Source organism: Rhinolophus sinicus, linkage group LG05 (genome assembly GCF_036562045.2).
Source record: "Rhinolophus sinicus isolate RSC01 linkage group LG05, ASM3656204v1, whole genome shotgun sequence".
In the NCBI taxonomy this organism is placed as follows: Eukaryota; Metazoa; Chordata; class Mammalia; order Chiroptera; family Rhinolophidae; genus Rhinolophus; species Rhinolophus sinicus.
The window spans coordinates 102,067,532-102,085,491 of NC_133755.1; the positions used below are offsets into that span (position 1 = coordinate 102,067,532).

Consider the following 17,960-nt stretch of genomic DNA (forward strand, 5'->3'; position numbering starts at 1 on the left):
CTATATGTTACAGTCATTGCCAGAACAAACAAAAATTAATTTTAACACTAACACAAATAATGGTGAACTCAACCATTATTGCAAATGATTTTTTTAATTTTTCATTCTTTCTGTAATCAATGGCCTTCACTAGACAGATGCCTCTATTTTTAACAGGATATATTTCTCCATCTCTGAAATGAAGGTAACACTTAACCAATAACAAAGCAGTCCTTTTCTTGGATTTCTCCTGTGAGCTCATTTATTGTCTCTATATCTCCATTACTTGATATTCTTTCTCCTTCTCTATCTCTTCTCCTTGGGCCTAAATTTGTCTGTTTTTTTCCAGCCAGTGTAAAACACTCTCTTCTCCTTTTTCCCATCACACCTTTACACGTGCAGAAACTTTTGTCTACTCAGATATGCTGTGACATGATCAGTAAAGTTTTTTACAGATAGATGGTTAAATGATTTATTTATGGATTTGCAGGAAATTTTCAAATAGAAATTCTTTCTAGGGAGATAAAACAAAAAGTAAGAGGAAACGAAAATGATTTTTGTTAAAAAAGAGCCTCCTCTGAGAGTGGAGCAGGGTGGTTGGGGTTGGAGGGAGTGTTTTGTGATTAATCTAAGTTTAACTTTTGATGAAACCTAAAATTTCAAGATAAATCTGTTTCTCATATTCTGTGGCTTATATGTTAGTTTTCCATAATAGTTTTCTTCTTTTTTAATATGTGTATATCACCCAACGAGATATTAATATCTCTTATAAATATTAAGTTGGTGCAAAAGTAATTGCGGTATTTACAATTATTTTTAACCTTTTAAACTGCAATTACTTTTGCACCAACCTAATATTTCTTTATAGCGTGTTTCCCAAGTGTATATATTCCGATTATATAATATGTATATAATGTTACATATTTACTTTGCAAGGAAGATATTTAAATATATTACTTCTATTTATATATATAAAAGAAGAAGAAATATGTATACATAGAATAAGATGTTGGATTCCTTGTTTTGTTTTTACATAAAAAGAATTTATTATATACCACACAGTTGAGCTTTTTGCTTATTTCTGTGAATTCATTTTCTCTTCAGGTAATTTATGATTATCTAAACTTTATGTCTTTGCTTCTCCAAAATTGTAATTCACAGATATTCATGTATTGGTATCATTGATGTTTGCCAACAATCAATTCAAGTTCATCTCAATATAACTTGAATTATCTTTGGGTAAAAACATTGGTAAATATGAGCTGAGAATGTTAGAATTACTTGGAAGACTTTGTGACTTTTTACATTTTTAAAAATGTATAGTCATTTTAAATTGATTAATTTATAGTTATTTTAAATTGATTTATTTTTCATTTTTGCTCTAATAATTCAGGAAAAGTGGACAGGTCAAATAGGCAGATAGGCAGGATCCTGGGTGCTCTGATTTGTTGGCATTTACACAGGTCTTTCACACAAGATTTAATTACAAGGTGACCTGAAATTCAGAAATGTAAACTATACGACAATCAGAAAAACAATTATTTTAAACACACTCTTAGTGTTGTATGATGCGTAACTTGTTTGTATATCTGTCAAAAGACGTAGGCTACATTCAGTAATGAAGAGAGCAAGAATCGAGACTTCATGTACGTTTAATTTTGTCGTAGGAAGGTCGGCCTTTTGAAAAGGGATAGAAATTAACATTTCTCCAGAATTTTATTTCCCTTTATTTGAGGCTGTCTCTTAATTCCAGGCTACATGTACACTTTATTTATTTGACGGGAGAGGTAATGAAACTTTACAAATTTCAACTGGCATTGCACTCTGCTGATAAGAATGGGAGTTTTCACCTCTCTGAAGAGATTACATGAAGTAGAATTGGAAAGCAAATTGTATTTACAAAAGATAGGATGATATTCCTAATAGGTGTTCAGAATTGACTATTCACTCTCATATTCTGCTGAGGTTTACTAGAAATAACTTCATTTCAAAAAAGGACAAATCTGATTGAAGATAAAAGCATTCACTCTCCACAAATACTCATCCAGAGGGTTTACATTGAATTTTCCTGATGGGCACACAGCTGTATTTTATGCTGTATCTGTATAAACTGGTAATGTGCAAAATAAAAATCTAAATGGTATATTTGATTGCTTCATGCACCAACCATTTAGATTACCAGATTTATATCTACAATTTTAGAAGAGAGGGTGCAATATGATGGTCTGACAATAACTGTCAAAGTCATAATGCTCAGATCTGTTTTCATCTTGTTGTTAAGGTAAAGCTGTTGAAATTCACAGTTCGTAGGTCAGAAAGATCACTTACTATCTCTTGTCATCTGTGGTTTAATGCTGACCTAAGTGGCTACTGTATAATGTCAAAATTACCACACTGTCCAGGCTGCAGAGGTACAGTATGCTCCATGATTTAATGCTTTTCCTGTCTGGAATGAAGATGGCCAACAACCATGAGCTACACTGGCTTAAAAGGTACTGAATTTGTATTTCTTCTTTCTCTTTTACCATTCATTTTTGATTTTGGATTTAGTAAAAGGGACACATTACCAAGTAGCCTATCAGAAACACTTTGAGATGAGACATAATGTAAGTAAATTTTTAAACTTTATAACCTAATTCTTTGTCTTTTGTTACTCTGTTTCATTTAGGATTTTTAGTTGCAGCAATAGAAACCACTCCAGCTATTTTCAGCAGAAAAGGATTTATTGCACAGTACTGGGTAGCTTATAAATTTTATAGAAGGGCCGGAGAATTAAGCTTCCATGTTCCAGGACCAGGAATATTGTTACTAGGCGAAGCTATGTCATGAGAAAGCCTTACTGCAGATGCCACCTACCACTCCACATCTAGGGCTGAGAACAAGGATCAGTAAACTTTTTCTGTAAAGAGCCAGACTGTAAAAATTTTAGGCTTACAGCCCATATGGCCTCTGTCACAATGGCTCAGCTCTGCTGTCGTAGTACAAAAGCAGCCATAGTATGTAAATGACCAGGTAGGGCTGTGTTCCAGTACAACTTTATTTATGAAAACAGATAGTGGGCCAGGTTTGACACACAGGCCCTAGGCAGCCAACCTCAGGAGTAGATCTAGAACTTTTGCCACTGCTGCGCAGAAGAACCAAAGGCTTTTGTCATCTTCCTCGCAGGAAATCTGATCTTTTTCCCTGCCGCCACCTCATATTACTCTAATCTACTGCCCAAGTCTTGTATTTATCTATATCGCAGAATCTAGGTTATGTGGTGGACTCTTTAACTGCAAGGGAGTCAGGGAAATGTGTTTGGTTTTCATCGTGCCAGCCTCCTTAGTACAAGAAGGTCGGCTAGCATAGATTCTGAAAGGTGTAAAACAAGGGTCACAAACTCAGAGGCCTACAGAGGTAAGGCAAATAACCCCCCAGAAATGCATCTGGCAGAGATTAGCCCCAGAGAGTATGGTAAGTAGGAACTGTGGAGCACTGAATAAGTCATACCCTGGTAGACGCTTTCACATTGACAAGTTTGAAGACCCTACGCAGGTCAACAACGCATCTGCAGGTCAAATTCAGCCCAGCAGTCCTCAGTGTGCAACCACTGATCCTGATCATGGCTTCCTAACCTAGGACAGACATTCAAGAATGGACTTGGAGCTCCATGTACCTCTTGAAATATTCCTTCTCTGAATACATATGTGCATTTTTTGTGTGTGTGAGTCTGTGGTGTTCCAGTTTCAAAGGGATCGATAACCCTCCCCACAAGATGTTGCAGTTATTGAATTCATCATCAGTTATACCATGCGATGCTAAGTTTTATAATCATTTTTATGTGTTTTAGTTTTCATGAAATAATTTTTCTATTGTGGTTATGTAATTGCGAATTTCTTGATAAATTATTTCATAGGAAAAATGCATCCTATAGTATTACCAATGATGATGAAAATAATAATGATGACATCACCAACATCTATAGAACCTTTAATGCATGCCAGCCACAGCACAGAGTACTTTGGATGCATTAGCTCTTTTGATCCACATAACAGTACTACCATTAGGTACTATTTTGATCCTCATTTATGAGTAAAGCCTAGAGAAAATGAGAAAAGTGTATACAGTGATACTGCATATAAGGGATAGAACTTGGATTTGAAACAGGCTGTTGAATAATTGCTAAAACGTATGAGCCTAGCAAGGATTGTGCTGTTTTTCAGTATCTGGTACTGGAGTTATAATAACTACTGTTGAGGTCATTAGCGTTTTCCTTTCTAGATTCATGATCCATCCCTCATGATCCATCCTTCACAGTTTACATTAAAACAAAACAAAACAAAAACAAAAAAAATCTGAGGCCTAGCAATTCTATGTGACTTGCCTAAGGGTCCACAACTGGTTAATAGGAGCTAGAAATCTGATGGATCTAGTCCTCTTTCTATTATACCTAAATGTTAAAAATATTCTTATATAAAGACAAAGAATTGAGAATAGAGACTTCTGGTCAAGAAGGCAGAGTGGGTAAATGCTGTGCTTACCTCCTCCCACATCAATATTACACCTAAATGATAGAACAAGTCATTGAGAATCATCTGAATTCTAGCTGAACAGAAATCCTATAACTAAGGATGTACTGAAGAAGCCATGTCAAGATTGGTAGCTGGGCCAGAGATGCAGAATGGGCAGGTCCCACACTCATGGTATAGTGATTAAGAATCAGGAGGGATATCTTGTCTGCAGAGGGCCCCATGAAGAGCAAGGGGTCCCAGGGCCAGGAAGAGGAGTCCCCATAACATCTGGCTGTGAAAACCAGTGGGGATTGCATCCAAGAGGGCTGCTGGAGACTTAGGGGCTGCAGGTTTTGCAGGACCCACACACAGACTCATTCACTCACAAACTCACTCACTCTCTCTGGTCTTCAGTGGAGGTAGCAGCATAAAATCACCAGAGATGTAAATAGAGGAACTAAATTGACTAGCTTTGGGGCTGGAAGGTCAGGACAGTTTTCTCAGGAGACGGAAGTACTTGGCAGGAACCATTGTTCCTTTGAGCTCTCCCCTCACCCAGCCGGCAGGTGCAGGTGGGGTCCAAATCTGAGCTCTCCATTAACCTGGCCGACACTGTTCACTTAGCTCTGCTGATGCCCTGATACCCCACCCAACTCACGCATCTGGCTGAACTTCTTCCAGCAGCTCCTTCACACAAGCAGCCTGCCTTAACTCATGCTGCAGACTTTCCTATTATCTCTCAAAGGTCTACAAACTTCAAACAAGCAGTGCCTGGCATTGGTGTGCCCCGTACCTCTTGCTAAGCTACCCAGCACAAGTGTAACTGGTCTGAACTGACAATGTAACTCCCATCAGGTAGCCCCAGGCCTGGCATGAGAAGCAGCCAGTCTTGGCTTGGAACATAACCTCAACTAAATAGCCACAAATCTGGCACAAGTGTCAGCTGACCTCAGCTCACATCGTGAAACCCACCAAAAGTTCCCAAGCCCGATAGTAGTGGCAACCAGCCTCAGTTTGCAGAATAGCCTCTCCTAAGCACCTCCAAGCCCAGCACAAGCAGCAACCAACTGCAGAACACTTTGTACCTCCTACCGAACAGCCCCAAGCCAATACAAGCAGTGGCTGACTTTAACCTGCACCAGAGCCCCTCCCAAGAGGCCCCAGAACCCCCATACTTGTTGGCTAGCTTTAGACTACACCAGAGCACCATCTAACCAGCTCTATGAATGACAAAGTGAACTTGGTTGGCAGTACAGCCCCACTAAAGAGACTCCTGCTCCTTGAGGTCAGCCCCTACACAACAGCTCATCCAGTGTAATGACAGCCAGCCCTCACAGCCAGTTATCCTGAGGGTCAATGCCACCCACTGATGTGCCAACAGCAATGAAGGCTCAACAGCATCAGGAGAGCACACACAACTCACACCAGGGACACCCCAGGAGCACCCAGCTCAGGTGACCGGGAAGACTGTACCATATAGGACTCTTAAGGCCACTCTGCCAAGACCAGGAGACTAGCAGGTCTACCTAATACGTAGACACAAATACATGGAATCACCTAATATGATGAGACAAAGAAACATGTCCCAAATGAAAGAAGAGAACAAAACTCCAGGAAAAGAACTAAACAAAATAGAGATAAGCAGTCTACCAGATGCAGAGTTCAAAGTATTGATTATAAGGATGCTCATTGAACTTAGGGGAAGAATAGATGAATTCAGTTAGTACGTCAACAAAGAGATAGGAAACAAAAATGGAGATAGAAAAAGAAAAGGACAACTCAGAAATGAAGACTACAGTGACTGAAATGAAGACTGCATTAGAGGATATGAAGCGGAGGATTTAATCAGTGATCTGGAAGACAAGGTAGTAGAAACCACCCAATCAAAAAAAAAAAAAGAAAATATCAAATGAGGGTAGTTTAAGGGACTCTGGGACAACATCAAGTGTATCAACATTCATATCATAGGATTAACATTCATTCATACCAGAAGGAGAAGAAAGAGAGCAAGGGATTGAAAAGCTTTTTGAAGAAATAATGACCCCAAACTTCCTTAATCTGGCAAACGAAAGAGATAGAGACATACAAATCCAGGAAGCACAGAGAGTCCCAACAGAAATGAACCCAAATAGGCCCACCAAGACACATCATAATTAAAATGCCAAAGGTTGAAGACAAAGAGAGAATCTTAAAAGTAGCAAGAGAAAAGCAGTTAGTTACCTATAAGGGAGCTCACATAAGACTCTCAACTGATTTTTCAACAGAAACTTTGCAGGATAGAAGGGAATAGCATAAAATATTCAAAGTTATGAAAAACAATTACTTACAACTGAAGTTACTCTACCTTGGAAAGCTATTATTTAGAATCAAATGACAGATAAAGAGCTTGCCACACAAGGAAACACTGAAGGAGTTAATCACCACCAAACCAGTATTATAAGAAATGTTAGAGACTTCTTTAAAATGATTAAAAATATGAATAAGAAAATATTGGAAAGAAAAAATTCTCACTGACAAAGTAAAACACTTAGTAAAAGCAGTGGCTCAATCAACACTTTCCAGGACAGACCACATGTTTGGCCACAAAAAAAAGTCTCAGTAAATTTAAGAAGATTGAAATCATATTGAGCACTTTTCCTGATCAAAATGGTATGAAACTAGAAATCAATTCCAAGAAGAAAACTGAAAAACACACAAACACTTGGAGGCTAAATAGCATGCTACTAAATAGTGAATGGTTCAACAATGAAATCAAGGAAGAAATCAAAAGATACCTTGAGGCAAATGAAGATAAAATTTCCCAAAATGGGACATAGCTAAAGCAGTTCTAAAAGGGAAATTTATAGCAATATAAGCCTACCTCAAGAGGCAAGAAAAACCTCAAATAGACAAGTTAACCATACACCTTAAAGAACTAGAAAAAGCACAACAAATAAAGCCCAAAATGAGTAGAAAGAAGGAAATAATAAAAATCAGAGTGGAAATAAACAAAATAGAGTAAAAAAAGAAAAAAAAAGAAAAAAAGAAACAATAGAAAAAATCAATGAAACCAAGAACTGTTTATATGAAAATGTAAACAAAATTGATAAGCCTTTATCCATACTCATCAAGAAAGAGAGATTTCTCAAATAAAATCAGAAATAACAGAGAAGTGACAACCAATACCATAGGAATACAAAGAATTGTAAGAAAATAATATGAACAATTATATGTCAACAAACTGTACAACCTGGAAGAAATGGATAAATTCCTAGAAACTTACAGTCTTCCAGGACTGAGTCAGGAACAAACAGAAAATATGAACAGACCAACAACTGCTAACAAAATTGATCAGTAATCAAAAGGTTCCAAACAAACAAAAATCCTGGACTTCACAGGTGAATTTTGCCAAATGGTCAAAGAAGAATTAGACCTATCTTTCTCAAACTTTTGAAAAATTGAAGCGGCATCTAAACTAATTTTATGAGGCTAGCAGTACTCTGATATCAAAATCAGACAAAGACACTATAAAAAAAAGAAAATTGTAGGTCAAAATCATATCAGTTCAATAGATGCAGAGAAAGCATTTGATGAAATCCAACATCCATTTATGATAAAAAGTCAGCAAAGTGGGGATAGCAGGAACATATCTCAACGTACATAATAAAGGCCATATATGGCAAACCCACAGCTAACATCATTCTCAGCAGTGAAAAGCTGAAAGCTTTTTCTTTGAGATCAGGAACATGACAAGGACGTCCACTTGCACCACTTTTTTTTCAGCATAGTATTGGAAGTCCTGGCCACAGCAATCGGGCAAAAAAAGCATGTAAAAGTTATCCATATTAGAAAGGAAGAAGTAAAACTGACATTATTTCCAGATGACTTGATGGTATTTATAGAGAACCCTTAAGATTACACCAAAAAACTGTTAGAACTAATAAATTCAGTAAAGTACTCAGATGCAAAATTAATATTCAGAAATTGGTTGCATTATTATACTCCAATAATGAACTATCAGAAAGAGAAATTAAGAAAATCCCATTTACAGTTACGTCAAAAAGGGTAAAATACCTAGGGGTAAATTTAACCAAGGAGGTAAAAGACCCATACTCAGAAAATTATAAGACATGAAATAAATAAACTGAAGAAGATACAAATAAATGGAAGCATATACTGTGCTCATGGATAAGAAGAATTAATACTGTGAAAATGTCCATTCTGCCCAAAGCAATCTATAGACTCAGTGCAATCTCTATCAAAATACCAATGGCATTTTTTACAGAGCTAGAACAAATAATTCTAAAATTTCTGTGGAACCATAAGAGACCCCAAATAGCCAAAACAATCTTGACAAAGAACAAAGTTGCAGGTATCACGCTACCTGATATCAAACTATACTACAAGGTTACAGGAATCAAAACAGCATTGTAGGCATAAAAAAGACACAGAGACCAATGGAACAGAATAGAGAACCCAGAAATAAACCCAGGCATATGGTCAATTAATCTTTAACAATCAGGCAAGAATGTAAACGAGGTAAAGACAGTCTCTTCGATAAATGGTGTTGGGAAAACTGGACAGTCATGCAAAAGAAAAAAAGAAAAAAACTAGACCGTGTTCTTATACTATATACAAGAATAAACTCAAAATGGATTAAAGTCTTAAATGTAAGATCCAAAAACATAAAGCCCTAATAGAAGAAAACATAGTCAGTATGATCTCAACATATTTTTTTGGTATGTGTTTTGGGGCAAAGGAAATAAAAGAAAAAATAAATGGAACAACATCAAACTGAAAAGTCTTTGCACAGTGAAGGAAACCATCAACAAAATGAAAAAACCTACTGAATGGGAGAAGATACTCACCAATGATACATCTGATAAGGGATTATTATTCAAAATATATTAGGAACTCATACAACTTACCCCCCAAATGACAATCTGATTAAAAAATGGGAAGAGTACCTGAATATACATTTCTCCAAAGAGGAGTTTGCATTTCCAAAGAGGACATACAGATGGCCAATAGACATATGCAAAGATGTTCAACATCACTAATTATCATGGAAATGCAAATGAAAACCACAATGAGACATCACCTCACACTGGTCAGGCTGTCATCAATATATCAACAAACAAGTGTTGGTGAGGATGTGCACTCTTGTTGGGATTGCCAATTGGTACAACTACTATAGAAAATAGTATGGGGGTTCCTCAAACAATCAAAAGTAGGAGGACCATATGACCCAGCAATTCCCCTTCTGGGTATTTATCCAAAAAAATTCTCAAACACCACTTCAAAAGGATATATACTTCCCTATGTTCATTTCAGTATAATTTACAATAGCCAAGATAAGGAAATAACCTGAGAGTCCATCAATAGAGGAATGGATAAAGAAGAGGTGGCACACATATACAATGGAATATTACTCAGCCATGAAAAAGAATGATATCTTGTAATTTGCAATAACATAGATGGACCTAGAGGGTATTATGCTAAGTGAAGTAAATCAGAGAAAGACCAACACCATATGATTTCACTTATATGCAGAATGTAAAGAACAAAATAAACAAAACAAACTCATAGATACAGAGAACAAATTGATGGCCTCCAGATGGGAGGGGGGTTGGGGTGTGGGTAAAAAAAGAGAAAGGATAAAGAGGTACAAATGGGTATTTATAAAATAGTCAAAGGGATGTAAACTATAGCATAGGAAATATAGTCAATAATATGGTAATAACTATGTTGTCAGATTTATCGGGGTGATCACTTTGTAAGTTATATAAACGTCTAATCACTGTTTTACACCTAAAACTAATATAATATTGTATGCCAACTATAATTGAAAAATGAAAACAACAACAAATCCTCAGTAGTTTTATCAGAATAGGAATCTCACTAGTTAAGCCACAGATGTTTGGTATTTTCAGCACTAGTTTTACTGTGACTCTTTCCCTTGAAGACTGTATTCCTTAATTTGCTCACTCTGCTTGAGTATTTTAATTTTTTATGTTCTTAATAATTTGTGAACGCTTTTTATGAAGGGGCCTCAGAACTTTCCCAAATTGAGGTCTGTTATTCAAATTGTTTCTTTTTTTCAAAATATGAAAATTAGATTTAAACATTGAGTTTGTGACATATCCACTACAAGGTATATTTTTAGTTCTCCGATTTGCTTTTGTAGTATTTCCTATTGATTATTCCTACAAGAGTATTACTATTATTGCCAATTTTTAAAACTTGCCTTAGATTAATAAAGACATTGACAAGGCATGTGTCTAAATCCTAGAAATGATCTAGCTTAAACCGCATATAAATCAATAAAATAAAAAGGCTATTTGTGTTCACTGGATGTCTCATTATAGATTTTTGTATCTCCACTTACTATTTTTTCTAATTTAATTTAAAAACAATCTATTTTTACTGTTAGGTTTCTGCCATCATACCTCCCTGCTAAAATAAAAGATGAAAAAAAAAACCCTGTGTTTATTTTCCTGAGGCCTCTATGATCAAACTCACTTTAATGAAAGTTCTGAAAATAACCCAGTTAATTGATACCATTTACAGAAGCACTCTGATAGTTCCATATGGCTTTTTTGGTAATACCAGCTGCCTCATTATAAGCTGTCATTGCAAAACCTCTTGATTAAAACCCAAACATCCCATAGGTAAAACAATATTGCTTACATTCCTTCAAAACGTACATTTGCTGTGGCAGAAATATGAGACTATGTTCACGCGAAGGTCGTTGTGAGCAAAATGTGTTGATTCCAAGCAAATGTTTGAGAGAGATTCACTTAGTAGATGTCAAAAGCTGGCCTGCTAGAAACCTGTTTTGCTCAGTATATTTAGGGAGCAATGTTTTATACTGTAGAGTACTTTTCTTCTTTCAGCATACTCCCTGTGTAAATGAAAACAGGAGGCTCTGAATTTTAATTGAAAGTAATTCCTTTAGAAATAGACCTCTTTAGGCACTGGGTCATTCCAAACAGCTGAGTATATATTTTTCCCCAACATATAAATCTCTACAGAAATCTTGTTAAAATCTATGACATATTTTCCTGCAATATTAAACAGACTATACCAAATGCAATGAAATTTTTGTTATTATATATTAACTCAGAGTCATTATTACAGATACCAGTTAGAGTACTGGGCTAGCAGCCACCATCATCTCTCAGTAGTTTCCTGACTCATTCCCCAGCATCTACAACACATGCACCATTCAGTTCTTCCTCCTCCATACAGCTGCTAGAGTGATCTTTAAATAGCGAGAACTGACTATTTTAGTCATCTGCTTTTAAAAAATCTTAAGCTTCTCGATCACTCTTAAGGTGAAATCCAGAACTTCTAATGTAGCCTGTAGAGTTCTCTACCCCATCCCCCTCTTCTCCAGCTGTACTGATCTTGTTTTAGATCCTTTACAATTCTTTGGGAATTCCAAGCTCACATGGCAGAATGAAAACGCTTTATAGAATTTCCCTCTCCCAATATTTAACAAAATGTATGAAACATAATAAACAATCATCAACCAAAAAGAAAAACATCATCAATAGAACCAAAGAAGAAAAAAGGCAAGGAAAGAAACTGAAGATTTACAGCAGGCAAAATTGTGAAAATTCTCACCATTTCCAAATGTAGAATGAAGCAAATTGAACGTTCTTACTTTTCTCTTTTTCTTTCCTTTTTTTTTTTTTTGTTGTTGTTGATGAATAAAGGAAACATGACTCCCAAGGAGAAATAAGTGAAATATGGGTAACTCTGTTTCTCTATTACTTTTTGTAATTTGATTTAAAGCAAAATCTGTTTTCATTGTGTTTGGTTTATGCTCCTGCCCTTCACCCCAAAAAAGTTTATTTTCCTGAGCAAGATAAAAGGAAACTGAATGACTTCCATATAAAATAAGTCCTCCCTTAATGTTGTAAGTAGGTTCTGTGACTTTAAACAAAATGTGAAAGTTTAAACGAAACAATTTTACCGTAGGCTAATGGATATAAACAATATTTAGGTTCGAACCTGTGGCATCTCATCAGTGTTATAATGAGATGACTTATTGCAGGACCTGCTGTACACTTCCCTCAGCTAAAAATGAAAGGGAAAGAAACACTCCAAAGACAAAGAACCTATCCCAGAAGAAAACACAATCCAGGGAAAAGAAGGAAATGTCATAATTTCATCATACTATCAAGCAACTTAATAGACCATAAGTTCAGTGAAAGGATCTTAACAAAATGAGTTAAGAAAGAGCAACTGTAGACCTTGGGGAGAAAGCTGAAAAACATAACATCACATAGAACCGTGGTACAGGCCCTCATTTCAAGACTCTTGGCACTGTTTTAGTTGGTTAATGAGAATATTAATTAAAATGGGGATACATAAAAAAGCATTCCTTAAACATTTCAAAGTTAAAATATTTAAATGTCATTTATTTGCTAATCTTTTGATGTAAGGGCACACTGTTATTTGAGTATAGTTTGGGGATTCTAATTCAGTTCCATCTTTTTTTCTTAAACTATACCCAAAATACATCAACACCAAGTTCCAGTTTGGGTTTCTTTAAAGTGAAAAAGGACTTAAAGATACATGCAAAGCAACATAATCCTTTTCTCTATCTTTTGGGAATTCAACTTTTTTTTCTAAGTGATTTGCCTTTCTTGAGTCTTTCCAAAGCATTTATGTTAGATTTCACAGAACCAATAATTATTTTTACATTTCTGTTTCTTGGGTTCTCTCCATAACAACCCTGTGGCATAGCCACTGTTACTGTCTCCATTTCACTGATGAGGAAACTGATCACTATATAAAAATCACCATATTTCTCCTTGTCCACATGATAGTCTAATAATTCAGCTTAATCCTGAGAGTCATCTTCTCTGGACAGATGTACTGAAAATTTTAGCAATTTGAAACAAGGTGTAGAAAATCCCCAATATGTAATTACGGAACATGGTGCTAGATTCTTTATGCATGAACTAATACCACTATGCTTTTTATAAACTTTAGAACCAGGTTTAACTCTAGCATTTATAGTGCTATGATTGTACATGTATTAGACTTTGCATAAAACCTCTAAAAACAAATTTTAGAGCAAGTAATTGAGTTAGAAGGCCTGAATTCTAATTCAGACAAAGCCAATTACTAGTTCTGTGACTTTGCATAAACCATGTAATCTCTTTAGGCCTCAGTTTCCTAGTCTGTCCATGGAAGTTCAACTTAAAGGATCCCCAAGGTCTTTCCAATATAATGTTCTCTAGTAATAAAATATAAAACCTTCTTATTGAAATGTGCTAGACAATAAACTTACTTTTCATCAAACACTTTGAAAAATGCAAACTTTATTTAGATTGCCTAGTTTTTAATGAATTAGATGAAAATGAACATAATAAAGAAATTCACAAATGATTTCATTGTTTATAAAAATTATAGACGTATCATAAAATATTCAGAAACATTTTGAAATTGAGTAGCAAAATAGCAGATAAAAAGTTGTTCTTAGTCATGAGCAATAACTCTTAAATCACTCTATGTATTATCAACCTGCTGCACCCTGAGGTTGCTGTAACATCATCAGCCCAACATGTATCAACAACTGACTAGAGAGAATCAGAGAATCCTGGGGTACTCAAGTATTACCAGAAAAGATCTTGTTTCTAGCTATTGGTTTACCTGTTAACATGGTTTATTCTGGACCATAACATCAAATTATTTAACCCCCTGCTAATCTGCTTTATCTGCCATAAGTTTATACATAGCTCTAATCACATCACGTCCCTCCTTAAGGATTTTTAGTGGCTCCCTGTTGCCTACAGAATTAGGTCTAGACTATTTACTCTGTTTTCAAGGCTCTCCAAGGTCTGGCCCCAGCCTGTCTTTCCAACCTCATTTCCTCTTACCCCCTTCATATGCCTTTCACACCAGGCCTCCTGAACGACTTGCTTTTCAGGGACATGCCCTCGTTACCTCGCTCATGGGTCCTGCTGTTTGTATTGCCTTTGACGTCGTTATCCAGGCTTTTATTCTCTCCGTCTTTCCAGACTCCACTCATATAGCACGTCCCTCACAAAGTCTTCCTTGATCTCCCCAGCCAGAATTTCTTTCTAGAGTATAATAGGCCTTATCTGTTACTCTTACCACTTTTATTCTTGACAGAGGTTTTTAAGTATATGACTTACTAGGCTGGAAATTGATTTAGAGTTAGTCTTAGTCAAATGCATTCTTGTATGCTGATAAACTTCTGTCTTATAGCATGGCCTTCTACATATTAAGTCTTCAATTAATATGTGAAATATATGACTGGCATACACTGGTTAGTTCTGGACCCAATTCACCAAATATTTATTAGATATCTACTGTGTGCAAGTCATTTCAGTACAAAGAGTGAGACATAAAAGGGTTGATAATTATAAGACAGACGACCAAAAGAAGTGTAATGGCTTTTCAGTTTATAAAAAAAAGTATGAAGTGAAAATACCCCCTAACAACAACAACAACAAAAAACAACAGAGTAACTAACTCAAGCAAAATGGTATTCTTTTTGTCGTCAAGTCCAACTGCAGAAGGCAGGGAGGGGAGGGATTTGAATTAAGTTGAGTGTTTCAAGTGGATCAATTCAGTCTGACAAATTGGTGGAATGTGAAGAAAGTGACTCAGGCAAGAGGATCACACTGTAGGAGAAACTTCCTTGTGAGGGTTATGTTCTTATGCCACACCCCAACAGGAGGCACCAAGAGATAGTAAAGGTTTACAAGTTTTAAGGAATGAATGCAATATGAAATTGTTGATGTTGGCACAAGAACAAGGCAGCACAGCATATTCTACTGGTTATGAGCACGGACTCTGCTAATTCATAGGTCGTCTCCAGCCCTGTCAGTGTGATCTTGGGCAAGTTACTTAGTTTCTCTCTGCCTCAGATGCTTCATCTGAAAAGCTGGGAAAATATTGATAATCTACCTTCAGAGGGCTCCTATGGAAGTTCACCGGGTGTATACATCTGGATGAGCGTGTGTGTTTATGCCACCTAGAACGAAGTCTGGCACCGAGTAGGAATTAAGTAACTTTTTGCTACTGTTAAGGACTATGTTTTTGTTCCCCACTAGTAAAATTTAGAATCAAAATGTAGAAAAAGTAGGGCTTGCTGAATCTTCAAATTAAGAAAGTATTGATACCTTCAAAGTCTCACTGAGTACTAAAGGCACAGGGTAAGGGGTAATTTGAAAGAACATTCAAAATTTAATTTCAAATTTAATGATAGCATTTGAGAAAAGAAACAGCATAAAACTATGAACCTGGTCATGTTTGCATTAAGCCACAATGAAAATTACAAGAAGAAAAAGGTTTTCTGTATAAAGTAAGATCAGAAAAAGCCCAAGATTGGAATGTAGAAATTACATTAAATTAGGTAGCTTTTTCAGAGTTTGTATTATGCTAAATGGGATTACTTATGCCAGACTTACAAATAAGCTCTAATATATCGGTGGTATCATGGATCAGTATCAAAACAGTGTCTGTGTTTATATCCATGCCCTGTGATTCTGGAATGTTTAAATATCCTTCATTTTTAACAGCAGATATTTACTGTCTGACAATGTGCCAGGGATTTTGCTTGGAAATCCCTCTGAGCCATTCAAGATGCTGAGTAGAAACTGGATATTGGATAGGGAACTGGAGCAAAGTGCAGAGGTTTGAGCTGGAAATATAAATGCATCAATCACTAATGTTTAGGTAGTGGCGAAGCTCCCGCTGAATGAAATGTAAGCAGTGGATTGAGTGCTATGAATGAGAACTGCTAGGATCCATGTTTCAGGTATTAAGTAGATTTTGAATGAGATCTGGGACCGTTGTTGAAGCCCTTTTATTTATACTTTTGCTGTGTATTAACACATTCACTTTCCTGTACAGGTCGATGATTGTGGCTTTTCATTGAATCATCCTAATCAGTTCTTTATCGAGAGCCAAAGGATTCTAAATGGTGGTAAAGACATCAAGAAGGAATCCATCCAACCAGAAACTCCTCAGCCCAAACCAAGTGTCCAGAAAACCAAGGATGCGTCATCTGCTCTGGCTTCTCTGAATTCCTCTCTGGGAGTGGATATGGAGGGACTAGAGGATTATTTCAGTGAATGATTCTTGGACAGTTAGTGACCCTTTTTCCTCACTAGCTTTCAGTTCTCACTTTTAACTGTTTTGCCTTTTTCTTTTTTAATCTTTTTGTCTAACTTCTCCCTCCTTCCCATCCCACCCCAATCCATCCATGTTCTTAGAAAATCTGTCTTAGGAAAGTAGGATTGCAGATAAAAACAAAGATCTCCACCATATTTTTCTTTGACAAAAGGGAAGAAAAAGAATTTCTCTTGAAATCTAACACTTAAACAGTGTGATTTAAGTCCTGTTTTAAGAGGTAAATAGCTTTCTAGACTAGTTACAGTCCCCTGAAAACAATACAACTGAAAACAACTTATTTTAACCCTTATAACTGTAATTTTGATCCAACCCTTTTCTGGCCCATTTTTGTTAATAAGTATCAAAATGTATATGAGTGTATCTGTGTACAATTTTAAGAGTCATATAATGTCATAACGGATTAGACATTATCTCATTTTTTAAAGAGGTATTTTGGAATATCCAACACACTGCCAAATCACCAATCAGGATTTTAAACTTTTTTTTTTCTTTGAGTTGGCCATTGGTTATTCCACGTCAGTAAAGAGAATTTTTGCTCCGTTGAGTGTCAGCAAACACTGCTGAAATGAATTGTGTCTCAGGAATTAAGAGAAACAGAATTTGTGGAGCCAATTATGTAATTAACAAATAGGAATACTTTGTTATGTAAAATGCTGGAAACTCCTTATCTGCTTTCATTTTCCATTCACTCCGGGGGTGATTTATGAAGAGCAGACAATTCCTAAACCAAGAAGGTTGTAAGGAAAGTCTGAAGTGTTTCTTCATTCCACTCTCCAACTTCCGTAACTTCCCACTTCTGTGGTTGCTGTGAGTTGCCAAATAGGTTTGGTAAATTCATTGACTTCAGTAATAAATACTCTGACATTTATAGTAACTCCTTCCTTTCAGGTCCAGCATTGTGTTTGGGTAAATGTTGTGGATGATTACAGACATACTAGATTAATGCCTGACTCTCCTTGCAACACATTTTGTGTATCACGGAGCAGCAGTGTCCTCTTGAAGGCCTTTATCTCACTGATTTCCTACCTGTGATCTCTACATACCCACCCAGAGGATTTGGGCTCGCAGAAGACAGACCAAGGTTGGAATGTAATGCTTCCTCACTATTACCTTAGATTATGTAAAAAAAAAATATTAGTCTGTTTCAGTCCTCTTTTCCTGGTGAAGAGGAGTATTTTCCCTTTATCCTCTTGAATCAGGTATTAACTAAATTGAAAAGAGAATACTGTATTCAGAAAACTGGACTGCTGAAAGTACCACTTTTTAAATCCTGTGAAAAACTGAAGCAATGTGAAAAGGATTTAAACAGGATCAGATTGTCGGAATCTA

General features: G+C 36.2%; 1 protein-coding gene across 1 annotated transcript in view; it reads left to right on the top strand.

Moving 5' to 3' along the window:
• The window catches only part of PRIM2 (DNA primase subunit 2), a 325,345-nt gene extending 307,648 nt beyond the window's left edge, over positions 1–17,697 (top strand). Inside the window, exons 13-14 of the mRNA XM_074333142.1 lie at positions 2,516–2,585; positions 16,350–17,697. Of these exons, the coding sequence (XP_074189243.1) occupies positions 2,516–2,585; positions 16,350–16,574 (295 nt within the window). The 3' untranslated portion in view covers positions 16,575–17,697. The remainder of the gene's footprint in view (positions 1–2,515; positions 2,586–16,349) is intronic.
• Positions 17,698–17,960: the final 263 nt, after the last annotated feature.